The 22264-nt window shown below is 44.9% G+C and overlaps 1 protein-coding gene across 3 annotated transcripts in view; it reads left to right on the top strand.

Moving 5' to 3' along the window:
* Positions 1–22264, top strand: part of LOC112230876 (disabled homolog 2-interacting protein) — a 321602-nt gene that overhangs the window by 47926 nt on the left and 251412 nt on the right. Inside the window, exon 1 of one of the 3 annotated variants that reach the window (XM_042311571.1) lies at positions 5971–6585. The exons of 1 other annotated variant lie outside the window; for it this stretch is intronic. In XM_042311571.1, coding sequence (XP_042167505.1) covers positions 6456–6585 — 130 coding nt within the window. In that variant the 5' untranslated portion in view covers positions 5971–6455. Of the gene's footprint in view, positions 1–5970; positions 6586–22264 lie in introns of those variants that run through there. One more of the 3 variants, XM_042311570.1, reaches the window with a different exon arrangement.

The following is a 22264-nucleotide window of genomic DNA, read 5'->3' as shown; positions in this document are numbered from 1 at the left end:
CAGTATGTTAGCAGTATATCTGCCTAGCCCCAGGATTTTAGCAGTATATCAGCCTAGACCCAGTGTTTTAGCAGATTATCACCTAGCCACAGTGTGTTAGCAGTATATCAGCCTTGCCCCAGTGTGTTAGCAGTATATCAGCCTAGCCCCAGTGTGTTAGCAGTATATCAGCCTAACCCCAGTGTGTTAGCAGCAGTATATCAGCCTAGCCCCAGTGTGTTAGCAGCAGTATATCAGCCTATCCCCAGTGTGTTAGCAGTATATCTGCCTTGCCCAAGTGTGTTACCAGTATATCAGCCTAGCCCCAGTGTGTTGGCAGCAGTATATGTTGGCAACAGTATATCTGCCTAGCCCCAGTGTTTTAGCAGTATATCAGCCACAGTGTTTTAGCAGTATATCAGCCTAGCCACAGTGTGTTAACAGTATATCTGCCTTGCCCAAGTGTGTTACCAGTATATCAGCTTAGCCCCAGTGTGTTAGCAGTATATCAGCCTAGCCCCAGTGTGTTAGCAGTATATCAGCATAGCCCCAGTTTGGTAGCAGTATATCAGCCTAGCCCCAGTGTGTTAGCATTATATCAGCCTAGCCCCAGTGTGTTAGCATTATATCACCATAGCCCCAGTGTGTGAGCAGTATATCAGCTTAGCCCCAGTGTGTTAGCAGCAGTATATTAGCCTATCCCCAGCGTGTTAGCAGTATATCTGCCTAGCCCCAGTGTGTTAGCAGCAGTATATCAGCCTAGCACCAGTATGTTAGCAGTATATCTGCCTAGCCCCAGGATTTTAGCAGTATATCAGCCTAGACCCAGTGTTTTAGCAGATTATCACCTAGCCACAGTGTGTTAGCAGTATATCAGCCTTGCCCCAGTGTGTTAGCAGTATATCAGCCTAGCCCCAGTGTGTTAGCAGCAGTATATCAGCCTAGCCCCAGTGTGTTAGCAGCAGTATATCAGCCTATCCCCAGTGTGTTAGCAGTATATCTGCCTTGCCCAAGTGTGTTACCAGTATATCAGCCTAGCCCCAGTGTGTTGGCAGCAGTATATGTTGGCAACAGTATATCTGCCTAGCCCCAGTGTTTTAGCAGTATATCAGCCACAGTGTTTTAGCAGTATATCAGCCTAGCCACAGTGTGTTAGCAGTATATCTGCCTTGCCCAAGTGTGTTACCAGTATATCAGCTTAGCCCCAGTGTGTTAGCAGTATATCAGCCTAGCCCCAGTGTGTTAGCAGTATATCAGCATAGCCCCAGTTTGGTAGCAGTATATCAGCCTAGCCCCAGTGTGCTTGCAGCAGTATATCTGCCTTGCGCCAGTGTGTTAGCAGTATATCAGCATAGCCCCAGTTTGGTAGCAGTATATCAGCCTAGCCCCAGTGTGTTAGCATTATATCAGCCTAGCCCCAGTGTGTTATCAGTATATCTGCCTAGCCCCAGTGTGTTGGCAGCAGTATATGTTGGCAGCAGTATATCAGCCTAGCCACAGTGTTTTAGCAGTATATCAGCCTAGCCACAGAGTTTTAGCAGTATATCTGCCTAGCCCCAGTGTGTTAGCATTATATCAGCCTAGCCCCAGTGTGTTTGCAGCAGTACATCAGCCTAGCCCCAGTGTGTTAGCAGTACATCAGCCTATCCCCAGTGTCTTAGCAGTTTATTTGCAGAGGCAACGTATGTTAGAGGTATATCAGTCTAGCCCCAGTGTGTTAGCTGTATATATGCCTAGCCCCAGTGTGTTAGCATTATGTCTGCCTAGCCCCAGTGTGTTGGCAGCAGTATATGTTGGCAACAGTATATCTGCCTAGCCCCAGTGTTTTAGCAGTATATCAGCCACAGTGTTTTAGCAGTATATCAGCCTAGCCACAGTGTTTTAGCATTATATCAGCCTTGCCCCAGTGTGTTAGCAGTATATTAGCCTTTCCCCAGTGTGTTATCAGTATATCTGCCTAGCCCCAGTGTGTTTGCAGCAGTAATTCAGCCTTGCAATAGTGTGTTATCAGTATTTCAGCCTAGCCCCAGTGTGTTAGCATTATATCACCATAGCCCCAGTGTGTGAGCAGTATATCTGCCGAGCCCCAGTGTGTTGGCAGCAGTATATGTTGGCAGCAGTATATCTGACTTGCCCCAGTGTGTTAGCAGTATATTAGCCTTTCCCCAGTGTGTTATCAGTATATCTGCCTAGCCCCAGTGTTTTAGCAGTATATCAGCCACAGTGTTTTAGCAGTATATCAGCCTAGCCACAGTGTTTTAGCAGTATATCAGCCTAGCCCCAGTGTTTTAGCAGTATATCAGCCTAGCCACAGTGTTTTAGCAGTATATCAGCCTAGCCCCAGTTTTTTATCAGTATATCAGCCTAGCCACAGTGTGTTAGCATGATATTAGCCTAGCCCCAGTGTTTTAGCAGTATATCAGCCTAGCCCAAGTGCGTTAGCAGTATATCAGCCTAGCCCCAGTTTGTTAGCAGTATATCAGCCTAGCCCCAGTGTGCTACTAGTATATCTGCCGAGCCCCAGTGTGTTAGCAATATATCACCATAGCCCCAGTGTGTGAGCAGTATATCAGCTTAGCCCAGTGTGTTAGCAGTGTATCAGTCTAGCCCCAGTGTGTTTGCAGTATATCACCATAGCCCCAGTGTGTGAGCAGTATATCAGCTTAGCCCCAGTGTGTTAGCAGTATATCAGCCTAGCCCCAGTGTGTTTGCAGCAGTATATCAGCCTAGCCCCAGTGTGCTACTAGTATATCTGCCTAGCCCCAGTGTGTTAGCAGTATATCTGTCTAGCCCCAGTGTGTTAGCATTATATCACCATAGCCCCAGTGTGTGAGCAGTATTTCAGCTTAGCCCCAGTGTGTTAGCAGCAGTATATCAGCTTATCCCCAGTGTGTTAGCAGTATATCTGCCTAGCCCCAGTGTGTTAGCAGTATATCAGCCTAGCCCCAGTGTGCTACTAGTATATCTGCCTAGCCCCAGTGTGTTAGCAGTATATCTGTCTAGCCCCAGTGTGTTAGCATTATATCACCATAGCCCCAGTGTGTGAGCAGTATATCAGCTTAGCCCCAGTGTGTTAGCAGTATATCAGCTTAGCCCCAGTGTGTTAGCAGCAGTATATCAGCCTATCCCCAGTGTGTTAGCAGTATATCTGCCAAGCCATAGTGTGTTAGCAGCAGTATATCAGTCTAGCCCCAGTGTGTTAGCAGTATTTCTGCCTAGCCCCAGTGTGTTAGCAGCAGTATATCAGCCTAGCACCAGTATGTTAGCAGTATATCTGCCTAGCCCCAGGATTTTAGCAGTATATCAGCCTAGCCCCAGTGTTTTAGCAGATTATCAGCCTATCCCCAGTGTGTTAGCAGCAGTATATTACCCTAGCCCCAGTGTGTTTGCAACAGTGTTTCATCCTAGCCCCAAGTGTGTTAGCAGTATATCAGCCTAGCCCCAGTGTGTTAGCAGTATATCAGCCTTACCCCAGTGTGTTAGCAGTATATCTGCCTAGCCCCAGTGTGTTAGTAGTATATCAGCCTAGCCCCAGTGTGTTAGCAGTATATCAGCCTAGCCCCAGTGTGTTAGCAGCAGTATATCACCCTAGCCCCAATGTGTTAGCAGCAGTATACCAGTCTAGCCCCAGTGTGTTAGTAGTATTTCTGCCTAGCCCCAGTGTGTTAGCAGCAGTATATTACTCTAGTATGTTAGCTATCCCATCACAATGAACCCAGTGAGGACCGAGGAACGACGGTAAAGGTGTCAGCATTAGCTAACACTATGAACTGGGTCAGCTACAGGCTGCCTGCATAAAAATCGAACATACTGGCACTGGTACTGTTTGTTTTTTCTGGCTCCAACAAAAATAGAACTGTTTGGCCATAATGACCATTGTTATGTTTGGAGGAAAAAGGGGGATGCTTGCAAGGCGAAGGACACCATCCCAACCGTGAAGCACGGGGGTGGCAGCATCATGTTGTGGGTGTGCTTTGCTGCAGGAGGGACTGGTACACTTCACAAAATAGATTGCATCATGAGGCAGGAACACTATGTGGATATATTGAAGCAATATCTCAAGACATCAGTCAGGAAGTTAAAGCTTGGTCGCAAATGGGTCTTCCAAATGGACAATGACCCCAAGCATACTTCCAAAGTTGTGGCAAAATGGCTTAAGGACAACAAAGTCAAGGTATTGGAGTGGCCATCACAAAGCCCTGACCTCAATCCTGTAAAACATTTGTAGGCAGAACTGAAAAAGCATGTGCTAGCAAGGAGGCCTACAAATCTGACTCAGTTTCACTAGCTCTGTCAGGAGGAATAGGCCAAAATTCACCCAACTTATTGTGGGAAGCTTGTGGAAGGCTACCCGAAACGTTTGACCCAAGTTAAACAATGTAAAGGCAATGCTACCAAATACTAATTGAGTGTATGTAAACTTCTAACCCACTGGGAATGTGATGAAAGAAATAAAAGCTGAAAAAAATCATTCTCTCCACTATTATTCTGACATTTCACATTCTTAAAATGAAGTGCTGATCTTAATTGACCTAAGATAGGGAATTTTTACTCTGATCAAATGTCAGGAATTGTAAAAAACTGTGTTTAAATGTATTTGGCTAAGGTGTATGTAAACTTCAGACTTCAACTGTATATATTTTTTAATTTAACAAGGCAAGACAGATAAGAAAAAATTCTTATTTTCAATAATGGCCTACACCGGTCAAACCCGGATGACGCCGGGCCATTTGTGCACTGCCCTATGGGACTCCCAAACACGGCTGATTGTGATACAGCCTGGATTTGAACCAGGGTGTCTGTAGCAATGCCTCTAGCACTGAGATGCAGTGCCTTAGACCGCTGCTCCACTCGGGAGCCCTATTGGAGAGGTAGAAGGACATTTTCCTTCATCAATGCTTTATAGAAAATGAGTTTGTTTCCAACTGTGGTTCACTGTAGATGCTGTATTGACTATCCTATACATCATCAGTTTGATGTCACGGCAGGGCTTGTGTCTCTGCTGTCTCTACCAGGTGTTAAGGTCTAGGTCTTTGTACACAATGAAACTCATCTTCTATTATAGAACTCAAAATAGACCCATTGTACATTTGTGTATTGTCCAAATATGTATGAATGGGTATCTGAAGTGTGTGTGTGTGTTTCTACCTCTTTGTGTCCATCTGGCAGTCTCGTCCAGCTGCCTGACCCACACCTTTGGAGCCCACTCCTATTGGTTCTCTGACATGTCTAGAGATGCTTTTCCATTGGTTGTCACTGGCATGTTTAGAGGGGCAAGTACGAGCTCGTGATAATGAGATTATCCTAAAGTGTGGACTGGATTCAACTGGACTGTGAGTTTAGACTGGTACTACACTTGGTTCTATAGTCATTTGGAGTGGACTGGGATTGTGAAAGTAGCATAGGAATGGAATGAGGTTAGACAGAATAAATCATATTGTAGTGTATTTTGTTGAGGTGTACAGATCATTTCATTTTGGTCCAAGTCTGTGGAAATGTTATATTTTATCTTTATTTAATAAGGCAAGTCAGTTAAGAACAAATTCTTATTTACAATGACGGCCTACCCAGGCCAAACCCGGACAATGCTGGGCCAATTGTGCGGCACCCTATGGGACTCCCAATCACAGCCGGATGTGATGCAGCCTGGATTCGAACCAACGACAGTAGTGACACCTCTTGCACTGAGATGCAGTGCCTTAGACCGCAACACCACTCGGGAGCCAAAATGCGATAGAATAATGAATGAAAAATGGAGAGGAAGAAAGAGATTGAGGAAGGAAATGGAGATGTAAAGACAAACAGATGTAAATACAGACAGATGTAAAGACAAACAGATGTAAAGACAAACGGATGTAAAGCCATGTAAATCAAAAGGCGTCCCGTTGCACTTCCACCCCATTCCACCCTACTGCTGATAACTGCCAGGTTTTCACCACAGCCCAAACTTTTCTTCTGTTGTTCTCTCTTAACTTAATGGCATGAATTGAGAGACATGCAGCCCTACACACACACAGCCCTGCAGGTTGGCAGGTCAGGGGAAGGAGAGGCATTGTAAAAGTATCTCTCGGGGTAACTATCAGGCTTCAACCTGTGGCTGACTTAATGACTGAGTGAGAGAACGACAGAGGAGGAGTGGACTCTTTTTTTCTCTTTCTGCAGAATTCCTCCAGTCACTCCTGGCTGGCGATGGGAATTGGACGAGCTTTCCTGTGATTCAGAATACAGAAACACAGCATTCAGGACACTCTTGTGTCTGACGCTCTGGGAAAATTTACAAGGGAGTTTATTTCGGAAGTTGGAGCAGAGTTTTTGGACGTTTTGGGTATAGTCAATTGCGTGAAGTTAGAGTGTATTTTTGGAAGTTGAAGAAGAGTTTTGGGACACTTTGATAAGAGGGACACTGAGTTGAATTGAAGTGTACTTGGGATAGTGTGATAGTTGCACTGGCTTGGTCCTGGGTTTTTGGAAGGACCATGGCAGGGGCAGGCATTACCAGGAAGGGTTCTGGGAGACCCTCGTACTACTACAGGTTTCTGGGCCGCACTCGTCTCCAACGGCAACGCAGCAGGTCCCGCAGCCGCACCAGACCAGCAGCCAGCAGGGGTAACACAGACCACCACAGTCCATTATCTCTCTCTCTCTCTCTCTTGTTTCTTTGTGCTTTCTGTCTGTCTGTCTGTCTGTCTGTCTGTCTGTCTGTCTGTCTGTCTGTCTGTCTGTCTGTCTGTCTGTCACTGTGAGATGACAGGGTAGCTTTGATGTCTCCTCTCTGTCATTGAGGAGGCACAATGATCACACCACATCTTTATGGCAAAGTGCACATATTCTCCGACACACAAAACGTTCACAGGCAAACACATACAAAGACAGATATGCACACACACAGCCACACACACACACACACACACACACACACACACACAAATATTTACATACTGTACACACACATAAACAAAGACATACAGTACCAGTCAAAAGTTTGGACACGCCTACTCATTCAAGGATTGGGTCTTGATTTTTACTATTTTCTACACATGGAATCATGTAGTAACCAAAAAGTGTTAAACAAATCAAAATAAATATGCAATTTGAGATTCTTCAAAGTAGCCACACTCTGCCTTAAAAACAAGGCAAAGCTGTCATCGCGACTGCACTTGAAGAATCTTTTGTTGGTCTTGATATTGACTGACCTTCATGTCTTAAAGTAATGATGGACTGTTCTTTGCTTTTTTGAGCTGTTCTTGCCATAATATGGACTTGATCTTTTACCAAATAGGGCTATCTTCTGTATACCACCCCTACATTGTCACAACACAACTGATTGGCACAAATGCATTAAGAAGGAAAGAAATTCCACAAATGAACTATTAACAAGGCTCACCTGATAATTGAAATGCATTCCAGCATTCCAAAGCTGTCATCAAGGCAAAGGGTGGCTACTTTGAAGAATCTCAATATACAAAATATTTAGATTTGTTAAACACTTTTTTGGTTCCGACATGTTTCCATATGTGTTATTTCATAGTTTTGATGTCTTCACTATTATTCTACAATGTAGAACATAGTAAAAATAACACACACACACACACACACGTGGGGAGTTGGGAGTTCCGAGGACAATTGTCCCACCTTGATCTTTATTACACACTCAGCCACAGAACAAGAAGAGCAGGAAGAGCAGACAGACAGACAGACAGACAGACCAGAGCTGAACTCTGTACTCACTTTAGGACACACATACTCACACACACACACACTGCCCTACACTGGCCTGCTTTGTGATACAGTATTATATCAATGACAGAGTGATTTGATGATATTGTACTCTGTATGTGCCTGTCTCCTTGACTGACCCTCCTGGCTAAGCTTACACTGGTATATCTGAAAAATAGATATCTTTGTTTACTAACTTATCTCTAATGGGGATTTGTCCAATAATGAAGTGGACCGAGGGAGGGCATGCATGTCTTTGTGTGTGTTTTGTATTTGCTTTGTTGATGCTCTATTGAGCCCAATTCTGCTCGTTAGGTGAGCGATCGTCTCAGTCTGTTGTTTGAGACGAATAGAAGTGAATAAGAGAAGAGATGTGAGGAGAATAAAGGAGAAGAGAGGAAAAGTGAATGGGAGTTGAACTCTGTAATCATCCACCCTGTATGTGTTCTTCCCCATTATATACGGAGGTGTCCTATGGCGCTGCACACAAACACTGATCTTTTACTGGTCTGTCTTTGTTTTGGTTTTGTTGTTTGGACCTAGGTTTCCATCCAATTGGCAACCGATTTTTCTAGTGAAAATTCTCGAAACCGCATAAAGAAAATATGCAAATCTTCCCACTAGTGGCGTGTTTCCACCAAATGGACTTTTTCAGTGTTTGTCAGTATACTTTTTCGCTCACGTTTTCATGTTCTGAGTTAAAAATCGAAAGTTCAATGACTTTCCATCGTTTTCAACTCTACTGATAGTTTGGTCACCAAAAAAACTGTTGAGTTAAATAGGACTCTTTACGGTGTAAACTTAACTCCTGAATCAACACTAGAAATGTTACACTGAAAAAAAATCAACTCGATGCGTGCTATGGAAGGGACACATCTGCAGGCTTCCCTACATTTCAAGAACATTTTAGAATTCTGAAGAACCGCAGATGCCAAGTCAAGAGCGCAACACTTAGCTCGGTGGTTCTATTTTGAGCAACATTCCTCAAAAGAACCTTAAGAGCTGAGGTAGAATCATAAGAACCTTCTTTTTTTTCAGTGTGTGTGTGTGTGTGTGTGTGTGTGTGTGTGTGTGTGTGTGTGTTTGTGTGTGTGTGTGCGTGTGTGTGTTTGCGTGTGACTATTAAGGGCAGGAGATTTAGAGTCGAACACACAGAAGGGGAGTTGTTATTTTCAAGTTGTTATTTTCGTCTGCACCAGAGATCAAGTTTGTGTTATCTCATGGAAGTTCCAGTGGCCTTTGATGTACGTTCTATGGCTGGTACAGTACACACACAGACAGTTGGTGTGTGTGTGGTGGTGGTTTCTAAACCCGGTCTCTCTGTGTCTATAGCAGATCCTATCACTGCTAGTCTTATCACGCCATGATATCAACTGTACCTGTAGGTGGTTGACATTTACATATTCAGACTTCCTGGTGGTTATGGCTTCCCTTATCTCATCACCTGGGCACAATCATAAAGTAATCACGCTTTAGCCACACACAGACCTACTGTTTTCGACTCTCTCTCTCTCTCTTTCTCTCTCTCTCTACCGCACCTGCTGTCTTGACCTCTGAATGCCCGGCTATGAAAAGCACACTGCGAGCCTGAGTTCCTCTCTAGGTTTCTTCCTAGGTTCCTGCCATTCTAGGGAGTTTTACTTCTACATCTGCATTGCTTGCTGTGTGGGGTTTTAGGCTGGGTTTCTGTATAGCACTTTGTGACATCTGCTGATGTTAAAAGGGCTTTATAAATACATTTGATTGAGATACATGAAAACAAAACACACACACATTGTTATATCTGGTCATGAGTGTGTTTGATGCTCTCATCAGAAGCCTGGGGAAACTTAGCTACCTTGCGGCTGTTTGTCTGTGGTAGGACTTGACCTGTGAAGAGCTTCATTGTGTGCCTATGTAGACAGATATACTCCTTATGCAAACACTGCTCTATTACTCAGCTCTATCACAGCCAGTAGAAGTATGGGAAACTATGAACAAAAACAGCCCAGGAGAACTTTTTCTAGTAAATCTCCCGTGTGTGTTTTTCCATGAGAGAGAGAGGTTGTTAAGTAGGGTTAATTAAGTTTGGTAATAAAGATTTAACAACATATCACAGCCCAGAAAACCTTTCTTTCTACACTGAAGGGTTCTACTGTGTCCGGTTCTATGCTGAACTTTGATTCCTAAGTTGTGTTGCCCTATGTTTGGGGTAGGGTAGGGTAGGGTAGTGTTTGTGTGATTTTGTTTTTTTACCTTCTTGTGTCTCCTCTCTCATACAGGACGTTATCGCCGTCTTTCGCTATCTGTCCATCATACTCTCTCTCTTTATTCTCGCCAACAAAACTCACATTACATCAGTGCACCCAGCAGCTGCTGTTGAATGGTAGGTTGTGTAACATTCATAAACACACGCACACACACACACACACACACACACACCACAGCAGCTGTCTGGGATGGGCCGAGGATATACGCTCCCTTTTGAACAACCGAGCCCCCTGCTTTCTCTTTCTCTCTTTCTTCTTTTGAAATGGTGGGATCTGTTCTTTCTTCTCTTTCGTCTGCTGGGCGACAGATGTAGATCTGTTTTGGCCATTATGTGGCTGTTACAGTGTGACTACCAGCTGGAGGCTACAGTCACACCATGCTAACACTATCACACCCCGGTAACACTATCACACCTACACAATAGAACACCACATAGTGGAACGTTAACTGTACTGTATCACCCGATCATGTCATTTAGCCAGGAATGTGTGCGTGTTGGTGGCAGAGACGTCAGGCGCAGGAGAACGGACTTGGTATAAACGGAGTTGTTTAATAAATACTGACAAAACTCCAGAACAACCAAAATGTACAAAATAACAAGTGGGTACAAAACCCGTCGCTAGAAGGTCAGTGACGTCGACCGCCGAACAAGGAGAGGGACCGACTTCGTCGGAAGTCGTGACAGAAAGACACTGGGCCCTAGGTAGAAACCATAACTGGGGCCGATGTTTTCCAAGTTCAGGTCAATTGGTGCAAAAATACACAAGGCCCTAACAACAGGAAGCGGTATTGCTGTGCCTTATTATCAGAATTAAACAATGGAAGTCGACATACTCACTAAACAGCTCCTCGATAGGGTGAGTGTGTCAGCGTTGGCTCTCATAATGTTGTTTGTGACAGATCTCTGCTTTCCTCTCCGTGTGTGTCTCACTAAACTAGCGGGAAGTGAGGAAGTGAAGCAGGCCTGTGGATGGGAAACATGGCTGCACCAACATGGTGCTGAACGATGGTTCAGTTTCCAAAACCCAGGCTCATTTCCAGCTAAAAACAGGAAACTGGAACACAGCCTGGTTCTGACGCCTGTACTCTGCTGTTGTGTTTGTATAGAGATAGATAGAAGAGACATTGAGCTACTGTGGGATCATCACGATATTTAACGTGGGATCATTATGATATTTAACCCAGGATCAGGGTTTTAGCCCGGCTGTTTTCATAAAGCCAGTGGCATTAGAAGCTGCTCCCTGTAGTACCTAAACCAGCCAGGACTATTCTAGACTGGATGGAGTTTGCGCATTTAGCCCTGCATGGAAGCTGCTTCCTAAACCAGCCTGGACTGGCCTAGGTGGCGAGGAGCCGGATGATGGAGCACTCCTCAGGCCCCAAAGAGACTCTAATAATGGGGAGACAGGTGATGGTTGATCCCCACCCTAATCCTGGAGCTTTACCCTCAGATTACCAGAGGGAGCAGAGAGAGTGGTCTGGCTGTGGGTGTGGATGTCTGGGGAGAGGGAGGTAGAGGACAGGCTGTGATTCCACCCGTCCTTCTATCTAAGATCCTCCTGTCAACACACACACACACACGACACGCACTGTTCCACAGTGTGTTAGTTCAGTGCAAGGGTTCTTAAACATTTTCACCTCGAGATTCAAATAAGAAATTGACCATCCTACCGAATCCAAATGGTCCTCTAACGACCCGAATAAAGAAGAGAAAGTGTTGGTCCTGACCAAAAGTTTAAGAAACCCTGGTTTAGGGCATTCATCTGCAGGCCATATTAGCTGATTTTTGAGTGTTCTACGTTCTATTAGGGCAGTACATGTCACCTGTTGTCACGCCCTGGTCTAAGTATTTTGTGTTTTTCTTCATGTATTGGGTCAGGCCAGGGTGTGGCATGGGGTTTTTGTATTGTGGTGTGTTTTGTCTTGGGGTTTTGGTGTGTATGTATTGGGATTGTAGCTAGTGGGGTTATCTAGCAAAGTCTATGGCTGTCTGGAGTGGTTCTCAATCAGAGGCAGGTGTTTATCGTTGTCTCTGATTGGGAACCATATTTAGGCAGCCATATTCTTTGAGTTTGTCGTGGGTGATTGTCCTTAGTGTCCTTGTTCCTGTCTATGTGTTAGGTTACACAAGTATAGGCTGTTTCGGTTTTCGTTACGTTTATTGTTTTTGTAGTGTTTGTTATTGATTCGTGTTTTACGTTCGTTATTAAACATGGATCGCAATCTACACGCTGCATTTTGGTCCGACTCTCCTTCACACCTAGAAAACCGTAACAGAATCACCCACCACAAACTGACCAAGCAGCGTGTCAACAGGCAGGAGCCGCAGGAGAAGCAACAAAGGCAGCAACAGCGGCGCAATGAGGATTGGACATGGGACGATATATTGGATGGCAAGGGTTGCTACACATGGGAAGAGATCCTGGCGGGAAGGGATCGCCTTCCATGGGAACAGGTGGAGGCACTTAGGAGAGCAGAGGCAGCCGGAGAGAGGAGCCGGCGATACGAGGGAACACTGTTGGCAAGGAAGCCCGGGAGTCAACCCCAAACATTTCTTGGGGGGGGGCTCACAGGGAGTATGGCTACGCCAGGTAGGAGACCTGCGCAAACTCCCTGTGCTTACCGGGGGGCTAGAGAGACCGGGCAGGCACCGTGTTATGCAGTGGTGCACACGGTGTCCCCAGTGCAGGTGCATAGCCCGGTGCGGTATATTCCAGCTCCTCGTATCGGCCGGGCTAGAGTGGGCATCGAGCCAGGTAAGGTTGGGCAGGCTCGGTGCTCAAGAGCTCCAGTGCGCCTGCACGGTCCGGTCTATCCAGTACCACCTCCACACCCCAGCCCTCCGGTAGCAGCTCCCCGCACCAGGCTTCCTGTGCGTGTCCTCGGTCCAGTACCACCAGTACCAGCACCACGCATCAGGCCTTCAGTGCGCCTCGCCTCTCCTGCGCTGTCAGAGTCTCCCGCCTCTCCAGCGCTGTTGGAGCCTCCCGCCTCTCCAGCGCTGTTGGAGCCTCCCGCCTCTCCAGCGCTGCCGGAGTCTCCTGCCTGTTCAGCGCAGCCAGAGCTGCCAGCCTGCATGGAGCAGCCAGAGCTGCCAGCCTGCATGGAGCAGCCAGAGCTGCCAGCCTGCATGGAGCAGCCAGAGCTGCCAGCCTGCATGGAGCAGCCAGAGCTGTCAGTCTGCATGGAGCAGCCAGAGCTGTCAGTCTGCATGGAGCAGCCAGAGCTGTCAGTCTGCATGGAGCAGCCAGAGCTGTCAGTCTGCAAGGAGCTGTCAGTCTGCATGGAGCAGCCAGAGCTGCCAGTCTGCATGGAACAGCCAGAGCTGTCAGTCTGCAAGGAGCTGTCAGTCTGCATGGAGCAGCCAGAGCTGTCAGTCTGCATGGAGCAGCCAGAGCTGTCAGTCTGCATGGAGCAGCCAGAGATGTCAGTCTGCATGGAGCAGCCAGAGATGTCAGTCTGCATGGAGCAGCCAGAGCTGTCAGTCTGCATGAAGCAGCCCGAGCTGCCAGTCTGCACGGAGCTGTCAGTCTGCAAGGAGCTGCCAGTCTGCAAGGAGCTGCCAGTCTGCACGGAGCCGCCAGAGCTGCCAGTCTGTAAGAAGCCGCCAGAGCTGTCAGCCTACATGGAGCAGCCAGAGCCGCCAGTCAGCATGGAGCAGCCAGAGCCGCCAGTCAGCATGGAGCAGCCAGATCTTTCAGTCTGCCAGTCAGCCAGACTCTTCCAGATCCGCCAGTCAGCCAGACTCTTCCAGATCCGCCAGTCAGCCAGACTCTTCCAGATCCGCCAGTCAGCCAGACTCTTCCAGATCTGCCAGACTCAGCCAGACTCTTCCAGACTCTTCCAGATCAGCCAGACTCTTCCAGATCTGCCAGTCAGCCAGACTCTTCCAGATCTGCCAGACTCTTCCAGATCTGCCAGACTCTTCCAGATCTGCCAGACTCTTCCAGATCTGCCAGACTCTTCCAGATCTGCCAGACTCTTCCAGATCTGCCAGACTCTTCCAGATCTGCCAGATCAGCCAGACTCTTCCAGATCTGCCAGTCAGCCAGACTCTTCCAGATCCGCCAGTCAGCCAGACTCTTCCAGATCCGCCAGTCAGCCGGGATCTGCCAGTCGGCCAGGATCCGCCAGTCAGCCAGGATCTGCCAGTCAGCCGGGATCTGCCAGTCAGCCGGGATCTGCCAGTCAGCCAGGATCTGCTGAAACCACCAGCCAGCCAGGATCTGGTAGATCTACCTACCTGCCTGAGCTTCCTCTCACTCCCGAGCTTCCTCTCACTCCCGAGCTTCCTCTCACTCCCGAGCTTCCTCTCACTCCCGAGCTTTCTCTCACTCCCGAGCTTTCTCTCAGTCCCGAGCTTCCCCTCAGTCCCGAGCTGTCCTTCAGTCCCGAGCTGTCCTTCAGTCCAGTGGGGTTCTGGGTGAGGACTACTAGGCCATGGTCGGCGGCGAGGGTGGACGCGAGGAGAGGGGACTAAGACATTGATTGAGTGGGTTCCACGTCCCGCGCCGGAGCTGGCACCATGGGCAGACGCCCACCCGGACCCTCCCTATTGTTTTGAGGTGCGTTCGGGAGTCCGCACCTTAGGGGGGTTCTGTCACGCCCTGGTCTAAGTATTTTGTGTTTTTCTTCATGTATTGGGTCAGGCCAGGGTGTGGCATGGGGTTTTTGTATTGTGGTGTGTTTTGCCTTGGGGTTTTGGTGTGTATGTATTGGGATTGTAGCTAGTGGGGTTATCTAGCAAAGTCTATGGCTGTCTGGAGTGGTTCTCAATCAGAGGCAGGTGTTTATCGTTGTCTCTGATTGGGAACCATATTTAGGCAGCCATATTCTTTGAGTTTGTCGTGGGTGATTGTCCTTAGTGTCCTTGTTCCTGTCTATGTGTTAGGTTACACAAGTATAGGCTGTTTCGGTTTTCGTTACGTTTATTGTTTTTGTAGTGTTTGTTATTGATTCGTGTTTTACGTTCGTTATTAAACATGGATCGCAATCTACATGCTGCATTTTGGTCCGACTCTCCTTCACACCTAGAAAACCGTAACACCTGTTGTGTGTCTGTTTGGGATTTGCGCGGTTATTTGAATATTCAAATATCCGATCAGACGTTGGTATTAGATTACTTGGGAGAGTATTCATTTATTTATTTTTTAAAGGCCTTTTTTTAAAGCTTTGTCTAAAATCAAATGCACTGATCTATGTGACATTGCTACATAGCCTACAAGGATAGACCATTACATTTGAAATGTTAATCAAAGCAAGAGTTAAGACAGTTTTTATGAGTGCACCGCATAAAAAAGATTCACCAGTAGGTAGCCGAGACACGTTTCACACCTGTAGCTTGTTGTTTTTGTCTGTGTCACGTTCATCGTGAGTAGAATTCCACATAATTTTAATAAATCGAAACTCACTGAACAAAACAACAAACAACCAAACGAAACGTGAAGCTATACAAATAGTGCTGACAGGCAACTATACATAGACAATATCCCACAACACGAATGAGAAAAATGGCTACCTAAATATGATCCCCAATCAGAGACAACGATAAACAGCTGTCTCTGATTGGGAACCATATCAGGCCAACAGACATACAAAAACCCCTAGACATACTAAAACCCTAGACATACCAAAGATGCAGACTCCCGGCCGTCTGGGTGGGCATCTAACCTCGTGGCAGCTCCGGTTCTGGACACAGCCCCACCTCTTTACGCTGATCCCTCCGCTTCTGTGTAACCGGACCGTGGATCATCGCCGGAGGCTCTGGACTGCATCTCGTCGCCAGAAGCTCCGGACCGGGGACCGTCGCCGGAAGCTCCGGACCGGGGACCGTCGCCGGAAGCTCCGGACCGGGGACCGTCGCCGGAAGCTCCGGACCGTGGACCGTCGCCGGAAGCTCCGGACTGTGGAGGCGCACTGGAGGTCTGATGCGTGGGACCGGTACAGGTGACACCGGGCTGATGACCTCAGGGCGAGTGCGGAGAGGAGGCACAGGACGTACTGGACACCTGTACCGGGATAAGTCGTGTGGAGAAATGGCTTTTTAAAAATTTGAATCAGGTTTTTAGGGTGGCGCTAAATTTATCTACACAAGTAAACTGTGGCTGTCACGGTTTTTGAGTCACGGTGGTACGCAGTGATGATGCAAAAAATTAACAATTGATTTGAATGAACTATTCATGAACTTGCGAGTAATTAACTTTACACTCACCATTACACTCACCATTGATCATTTCTTGTTCTTAATCTGCGAGCAAGGCGCTACCCCTCGTGGAAAGAGGCTGTACGGCACAGAATGAGTTGCATAAAGCGTGCCATACCTTACATTGTGACACGTCACACTTTAACGTACAGCGTCAGAGGGGTCCGTTTTTTTCAACTTTTCTCCAATAATATTGGTCCATTACCATGTCAATCAACGCTGAATAGAAACTTAGTTCACACCCCGCATTTTGATGCCAACACAGTCGCTACAGTCCCATTAGCTTTCATTGCAGCCTTGTTTGAATGCCGCGGTTGCCCAAAATGTGTATGGAACGGTGTTAGTCAACGCTAGCTGGCTACTGTAGCTAGCTAGCATCTTTACAACAATTTGATGCAGTCAAGACAGGCATTACACGATGGTATGACAGATAACCTATGACAGCAGCAAGTTTGTCTACCTAGCGCCAGTCGGTTTTCTCTCTCACGATCTCTCTCTCTCTCTCCCTCTATGCCACACAAATAGACTGAAACACACTACAGGTCTTCACGGATCTACCCAAACCCAATTACCCGAGATCTGACCCGGGATCTTGGTGGACACGGATCTGTGTAAAAAATGGGAAATAACGACTGTTCCTAGTTCCTAAACAACATAAACGCAAATTCCACACATGTAGGTTACATTTTATTATCTTAAATTATTGTCAGGGAGTCCCCTTTCGTCAAACAAATGTGTCAAAATATAATTTAATAACAACACCGCATATCTGTATGTAATTCCTTTTACTAAAATGAGCCACTGCATGTGACACGGGGTAAAATAGGCCACGGTTTCCCAAATGGGGTTTCCCAAACGGGGTTTATCAAACGGGGTTTCCCACAAACTTACTGCCTTCTTGTTCATTTCAGCAGCATATTTCTCTTTGGTTTTTGTTTGTCTTTCCCCTGGTGAAGTTCGTAATGTCTTTGTGCCCACCACTTGAAATGGAACACCATTGAATGGGAGACTTTTACTCTCCCAACTGAGTTATTTTTTTCTGCCAAAGGCGGTGCATCTAAAGGTCAATAATATGATACATTACTATTAGAATGAAAGGCTTGTAGGCAAGCTAACAGTTTTGCTCTATCAAATAGAAAAACTCCTCTGTGCTTGGAATGGAATCCCTTATGGTAGCTAGTTAGCTCATTTTAGATGAGAGTAGCAAAAGTTAGCTACTAGTTATCTGAAAAAGAAAAGACAACTTCCCCTTTTGCCCAAAAACTTTTGTCCTTTCTCAGTGTTATGAAATTTTAGTGACATTGCCAATTCTTGTTCCCAAATGTGTTTAGTTATGTGGTCCTCAAAACTTGAACTCAAGATTTGCTATTTCAAAAATGAGGCACTTCCCGCGAATACGCATCATCACACTCCCTCATCCGATTGGTCGGGTAGGCGGGCCTTCTAGCTTTGTGGCTGTGGTAACTATTGATGACTAGGAAAAACCTACAGGCAAGTCATCTGTAGGAGAATAATTTATGCACAGAGGGGCAAGAGCTGAGCTATTTCATGTATTTATTTTATTTATAACATTTACTAGTTTATTTAGGCTATTCATTTATTTGTTTAGGCTTGGCCAATTTTGTAGCATAGGCAATGTTTCTATTTTCTTTGGGATATTTAACAAAATAATTTGTTAACTAATGTTGAACTAATGTTGAATGACTCGAGTGAAGTGTGATATTTGTCATCATAAAGCTGAGTGACTCACTCATACATAGTGTCATGACGTTTGTTAAAAAATAAACAAGTTATACCAAAAATGTCATCGTTAACGACACTATCTTTGATTGTCTTTTAAAAATAACATTGTTGACCAAGTTAATCTGTGTGTGTGTGCGTGTGTTTGGGAGTGCGCATGTGCATTAGACTGATTGCCTGGCCTTCGCTGGCTGTATTAACCATCCTAAAACCACCACAAAAAAATCCTCTAATCTGAAAAATGTGGTCAACAGGCTCAGGCAGCACTGTCAGGAATACTGCAACTATGTCGCCCTCCCTGCAAAAACACCCACTTCCTCCTCCTGCCTCCTACAGCCTGCTTTTCCCACAAACACCCTCAGCAGCCAAGCTAAATAAGAAACAGCATCTCTCTCTCTCTCTCTCTCTCAGTACTGCTCTTGGTGGTGTGTGCTCATTAGTTCTAAGAGAGGATGTGTTTGCGAGTTGAGTATAGTGGAAGAATAAAGCTACTTGAGTTCCTTACCGTATGAACTTACGCAGGAGCTGACAGCAACAGGGGGGGCATGCTGGTTAAAGTGACTGTATGTGTCTGCAGGTGTTTATTATTTCCCTCAGAGGATAAGACACTTTGACGCCTTTTATCACCCGCTAAGTGGAGGGTACATATCTGTACAGAGAGAGAGGTCAAGTCCAGGGTGTTCCTCACAACTCAGTGTTGACACACTACTAAGGCCCTATTCCCAATAGGAGAGATGAAGGACAGTCTGAGGAGTAGAGTGGCGGGAATTGATTTCTACTTTTCAATTCACATTACATCCTTGTGTTTCTTTTGTTGTGGATGGCAACTCAACATTCTTGGTCTTCAGCTCAAATTGATCATAGATTTCACAGTAGCCACGAGCAAGTAAGCACAAACTATTTAACAATCCAAGCAACTTTTCTTCTTAAACATATTACAATATTGAATAATACAACCCAACCATATTACACTCTTGAATTATGCAACAATCCACCAGCATGATTTTTATATTTGAGATTCTTCAAAGTAGCCACCCTTTGTCTTGATGACAGCTTTGCACACTCTTGGTATTCTCTCAACCAGCTTCATAAGGTGGTCACCTGGAATACATTTCAATTAATTAACAGGTATGCCTTGTTAAAAGTTAATTTGTGGAATTTCTTTCCTTCTTAATGTGTTTGAGCCAATCAGTTGTGTTGTGACAATGTAGGGGTGATATAAGAAGATATCCCTATTTGGTAAAAGACCAAGTCCATATTCTGGCAATAACAGCTCAAATAAGCAAGTTGCAAAAATCATCAAGCCCTATGATGAAACTGGCTCTCATGAGGACTGCCACAGGACAGGAAGACCCAGTTACCTCTGCTGCAGAGGATACGTTCATTAGAGTTACCAGCCTCAGAAATTGCAGCCCAAATAAATGCTTTACAGAATTCAAACAACATCAACTGTTCAGATGACACTGTTCAGATGACACTGTTCAGATGACACTGTTCAGATGACACTGTTCAGATGACACTGTTCAGATGACACTGTTCAGATGACACTTGGTGAATCAGGACTTCATGGTCGAATTGCTGCAAAGAAACCACTACCAAAGGACACCAATAGGAAGAAGAGATTTGCTTGGGCCAAGAAACATGAGCAATGGACTTTAAAAAAAATGATAGAATTTCCGAAACATACAATATACTTGCAGTGAAGCCGCTCAGAGTGACACACAGAAGCATCCAGGGTCAATGCCCTTCTCATTGGCACATTGACAGATCTCCCACCAGGCAAAAAAACGTGAACCTGAACCCTCTAAGATCCCCCCCCACACACACACAGTTCCCTAATAGTTGTCCCTCAACCATTCGAGACCCCTCCCCCTCCCAAGAATAAAAATAAAAAATACAATTAATTCCATTCCCCACCCCTAATAATCCCCCAATGCACCAATAGCCAAGAGAATGAACTAAAGAGAAAAAATAAAGACAGAACAAAATAGCAAACAACAATTCCAAAAAATATATATATTTAAAACAACGGACAAGCACAACTAAAATCATAACATGCCAAATGTATATGTTTGTGTGCACGTCTGGCACTATTACATGTATGTGTGTGTTCTTGTATGCGTTTATTTGAATGAGAGTGTGTGTATATGCGTGTGTACAAACACCTGCAGGGCATCAGCCTCAGGCAACCCGGCATTAGTTGTAAAAACACTGCCCCTCAGTGTCATTCAAATATACTTTTTATTATGTTTTATTTAGACTTTTTTTTTTTAAATGTTTAAAAAAATTTGGGACCATCATTCTATCTCCCGCTCTATCCCCCGCACAGCAACTCCACTCCCACTTGTCTCCAATGGACATTATACCGGTGGAAAATGTGAGATTTTTGGTTCCAACCGCTGTGTCTTTGTGAGTAGGTGAACGGATGATTTCCGCATGTTTGGTTCCCACTGTGAAGCATGGAGGAGGAGGTGTGATTATGCAGGGGTGCTTTGCTGGTGACACTTTTGGTGATTTATTTAGAATTCAAGGCCCACTTCACCAGCATGGCTACCACAGCATTCTGCTGGGATACACCATCCTATCTGGTTTGCGCTTAGTGGTACAATGACCCAAAACACCAAGAATTTGACCAAGAAGGAGAGTGATGAGTGCTGCATCAGATGACCTGGCCTCTACAATCACCTGACCTCAACCTAAATGAGATGGTTTGGGATGAGTTGGACCGCAGAGTGAAGGAAAAGCAGACAAGTGCTCAACATATGTGGGAACTCCTTCAAGACTGTTGGAAAATAATTCCAGGTGAAGCTGGTTGAGATAATGCCAAGAGTGTGCAAAGCTGTCATCAAGGCAAATGGTGGCTACTTTGAAGAATATAAAGTAAAGGATATATTTGGATTTGTTTAACACTTTATGGTTACTACATGATTCCATAACACTTTTTTGGTTACTATGTGATTCCATATGTGTTATTTCATAGTTTTGATGTCTTCATTAGTATTCTACAATGTAGTCAATAGTAAAAAAAAATTTAAAAAAATAAAATAAAAAACTTGAATGAATAGGTGTGTCCAAACTTTTGACTGGTACTGTATATATATATATATAAAATATATAGAGAGAGAGAATACAGTATATATATATATATCTGATAAAACACATGTTCGACTCAGAAAAGCATATTGGTCAAGCTCAGGCACTTCATATTTTTGGGGGTGCATTTTTCAACCTGTTAGGTGAATAATCCTAACAGCGTGGATGGAGCCTAACAGGGGGAACATTTGGAGCCTAAACTAACCATAGCTCTGTGAGTGATACAGATTGAGCTAGCATAATGGTGAACACTTATACAGGATTTTAACTTTTCTATCAATCATATTTAAAACATTTGACATTTTGCTAATTTTCTCTTGATAATTTAGCCTAACCGGGTGGACATTTATGAGTGGGACACACAGACTAACAACATGTAATAAGGAAAAATAGCTAAAACTGAGTGTTTTACATTTATTTCTAGCTTTGCCCTGTTGTTTTCCCACCAAGGAAATGATGCCACTTCCTGAATGTGGTGTCATTGTAGGAAGGGGTTGTTTTCTTAAAGGAGAATTACCACAAACTAACAGGATGGAAAGTGATATCAGGGACACACATTAAAAAAATTAATAAATGCAATCATCATTAAGAGAATTTTAATTAATTTAAGAGACAATCGAACTAGGACTATACAATAATGAAGCACATTTTTAAATATTGATTTATTTTATGGCTCATCTTTCTCGTGGAAGTTGATGAATAACATGTCTAGCCCATATATGTGATTTTAGCCATGCACCGCTACTGATGCTGAAGTTTAGCTGAAACATAGCTATATAGATCGGAGCTCTTAGGCTTACACTAGCTACCATATTAAATCTACCTTAGAACAAACCACGCTTTATTTGATCAGCATCATGGAAGTTGTTGAGGTTAAAAGAAATTGTGACTGAAAACATTCATAATTCTCGATGTATTTTTTTTTTTTTGCCTGCTGCTCGGTGGCTCAGTGCAGTTAAACAAAAACACCTGTGAGGCTCAGTTGGTAGAGCATGGTGCTTGCAACGCCACGGTTGTGGGTTCGGTCCCCACGGGGGACCAGTACGGAGAAGAAGGGGGGAAAAATAAACGAATGTATACACTCACTACTGTAAGTCTCTCTGGATAAGAGCGTCTACTAAATGACAAAATAAAACATGTAACGCTACGGCAACAATTTCAGGAAAAAACTCAATAAAACAAGTCTCAAAAATAAGGAAAATATCTGCACATTTCAGCTGCTTCAAAAAAACATTGCTATTCTATTACAGTATTTACTGTAAGAGTTTTGGCTCAATGAGTGTC

Source organism: Oncorhynchus tshawytscha, linkage group LG33 (genome assembly GCF_018296145.1).
Source record: "Oncorhynchus tshawytscha isolate Ot180627B linkage group LG33, Otsh_v2.0, whole genome shotgun sequence".
NCBI classification, from domain to species: Eukaryota; Metazoa; Chordata; class Actinopteri; order Salmoniformes; family Salmonidae; genus Oncorhynchus; species Oncorhynchus tshawytscha.
Note: the sequence above shows the minus strand (reverse complement) of the source record. Positions and strands in the feature narration are given on the sequence as shown.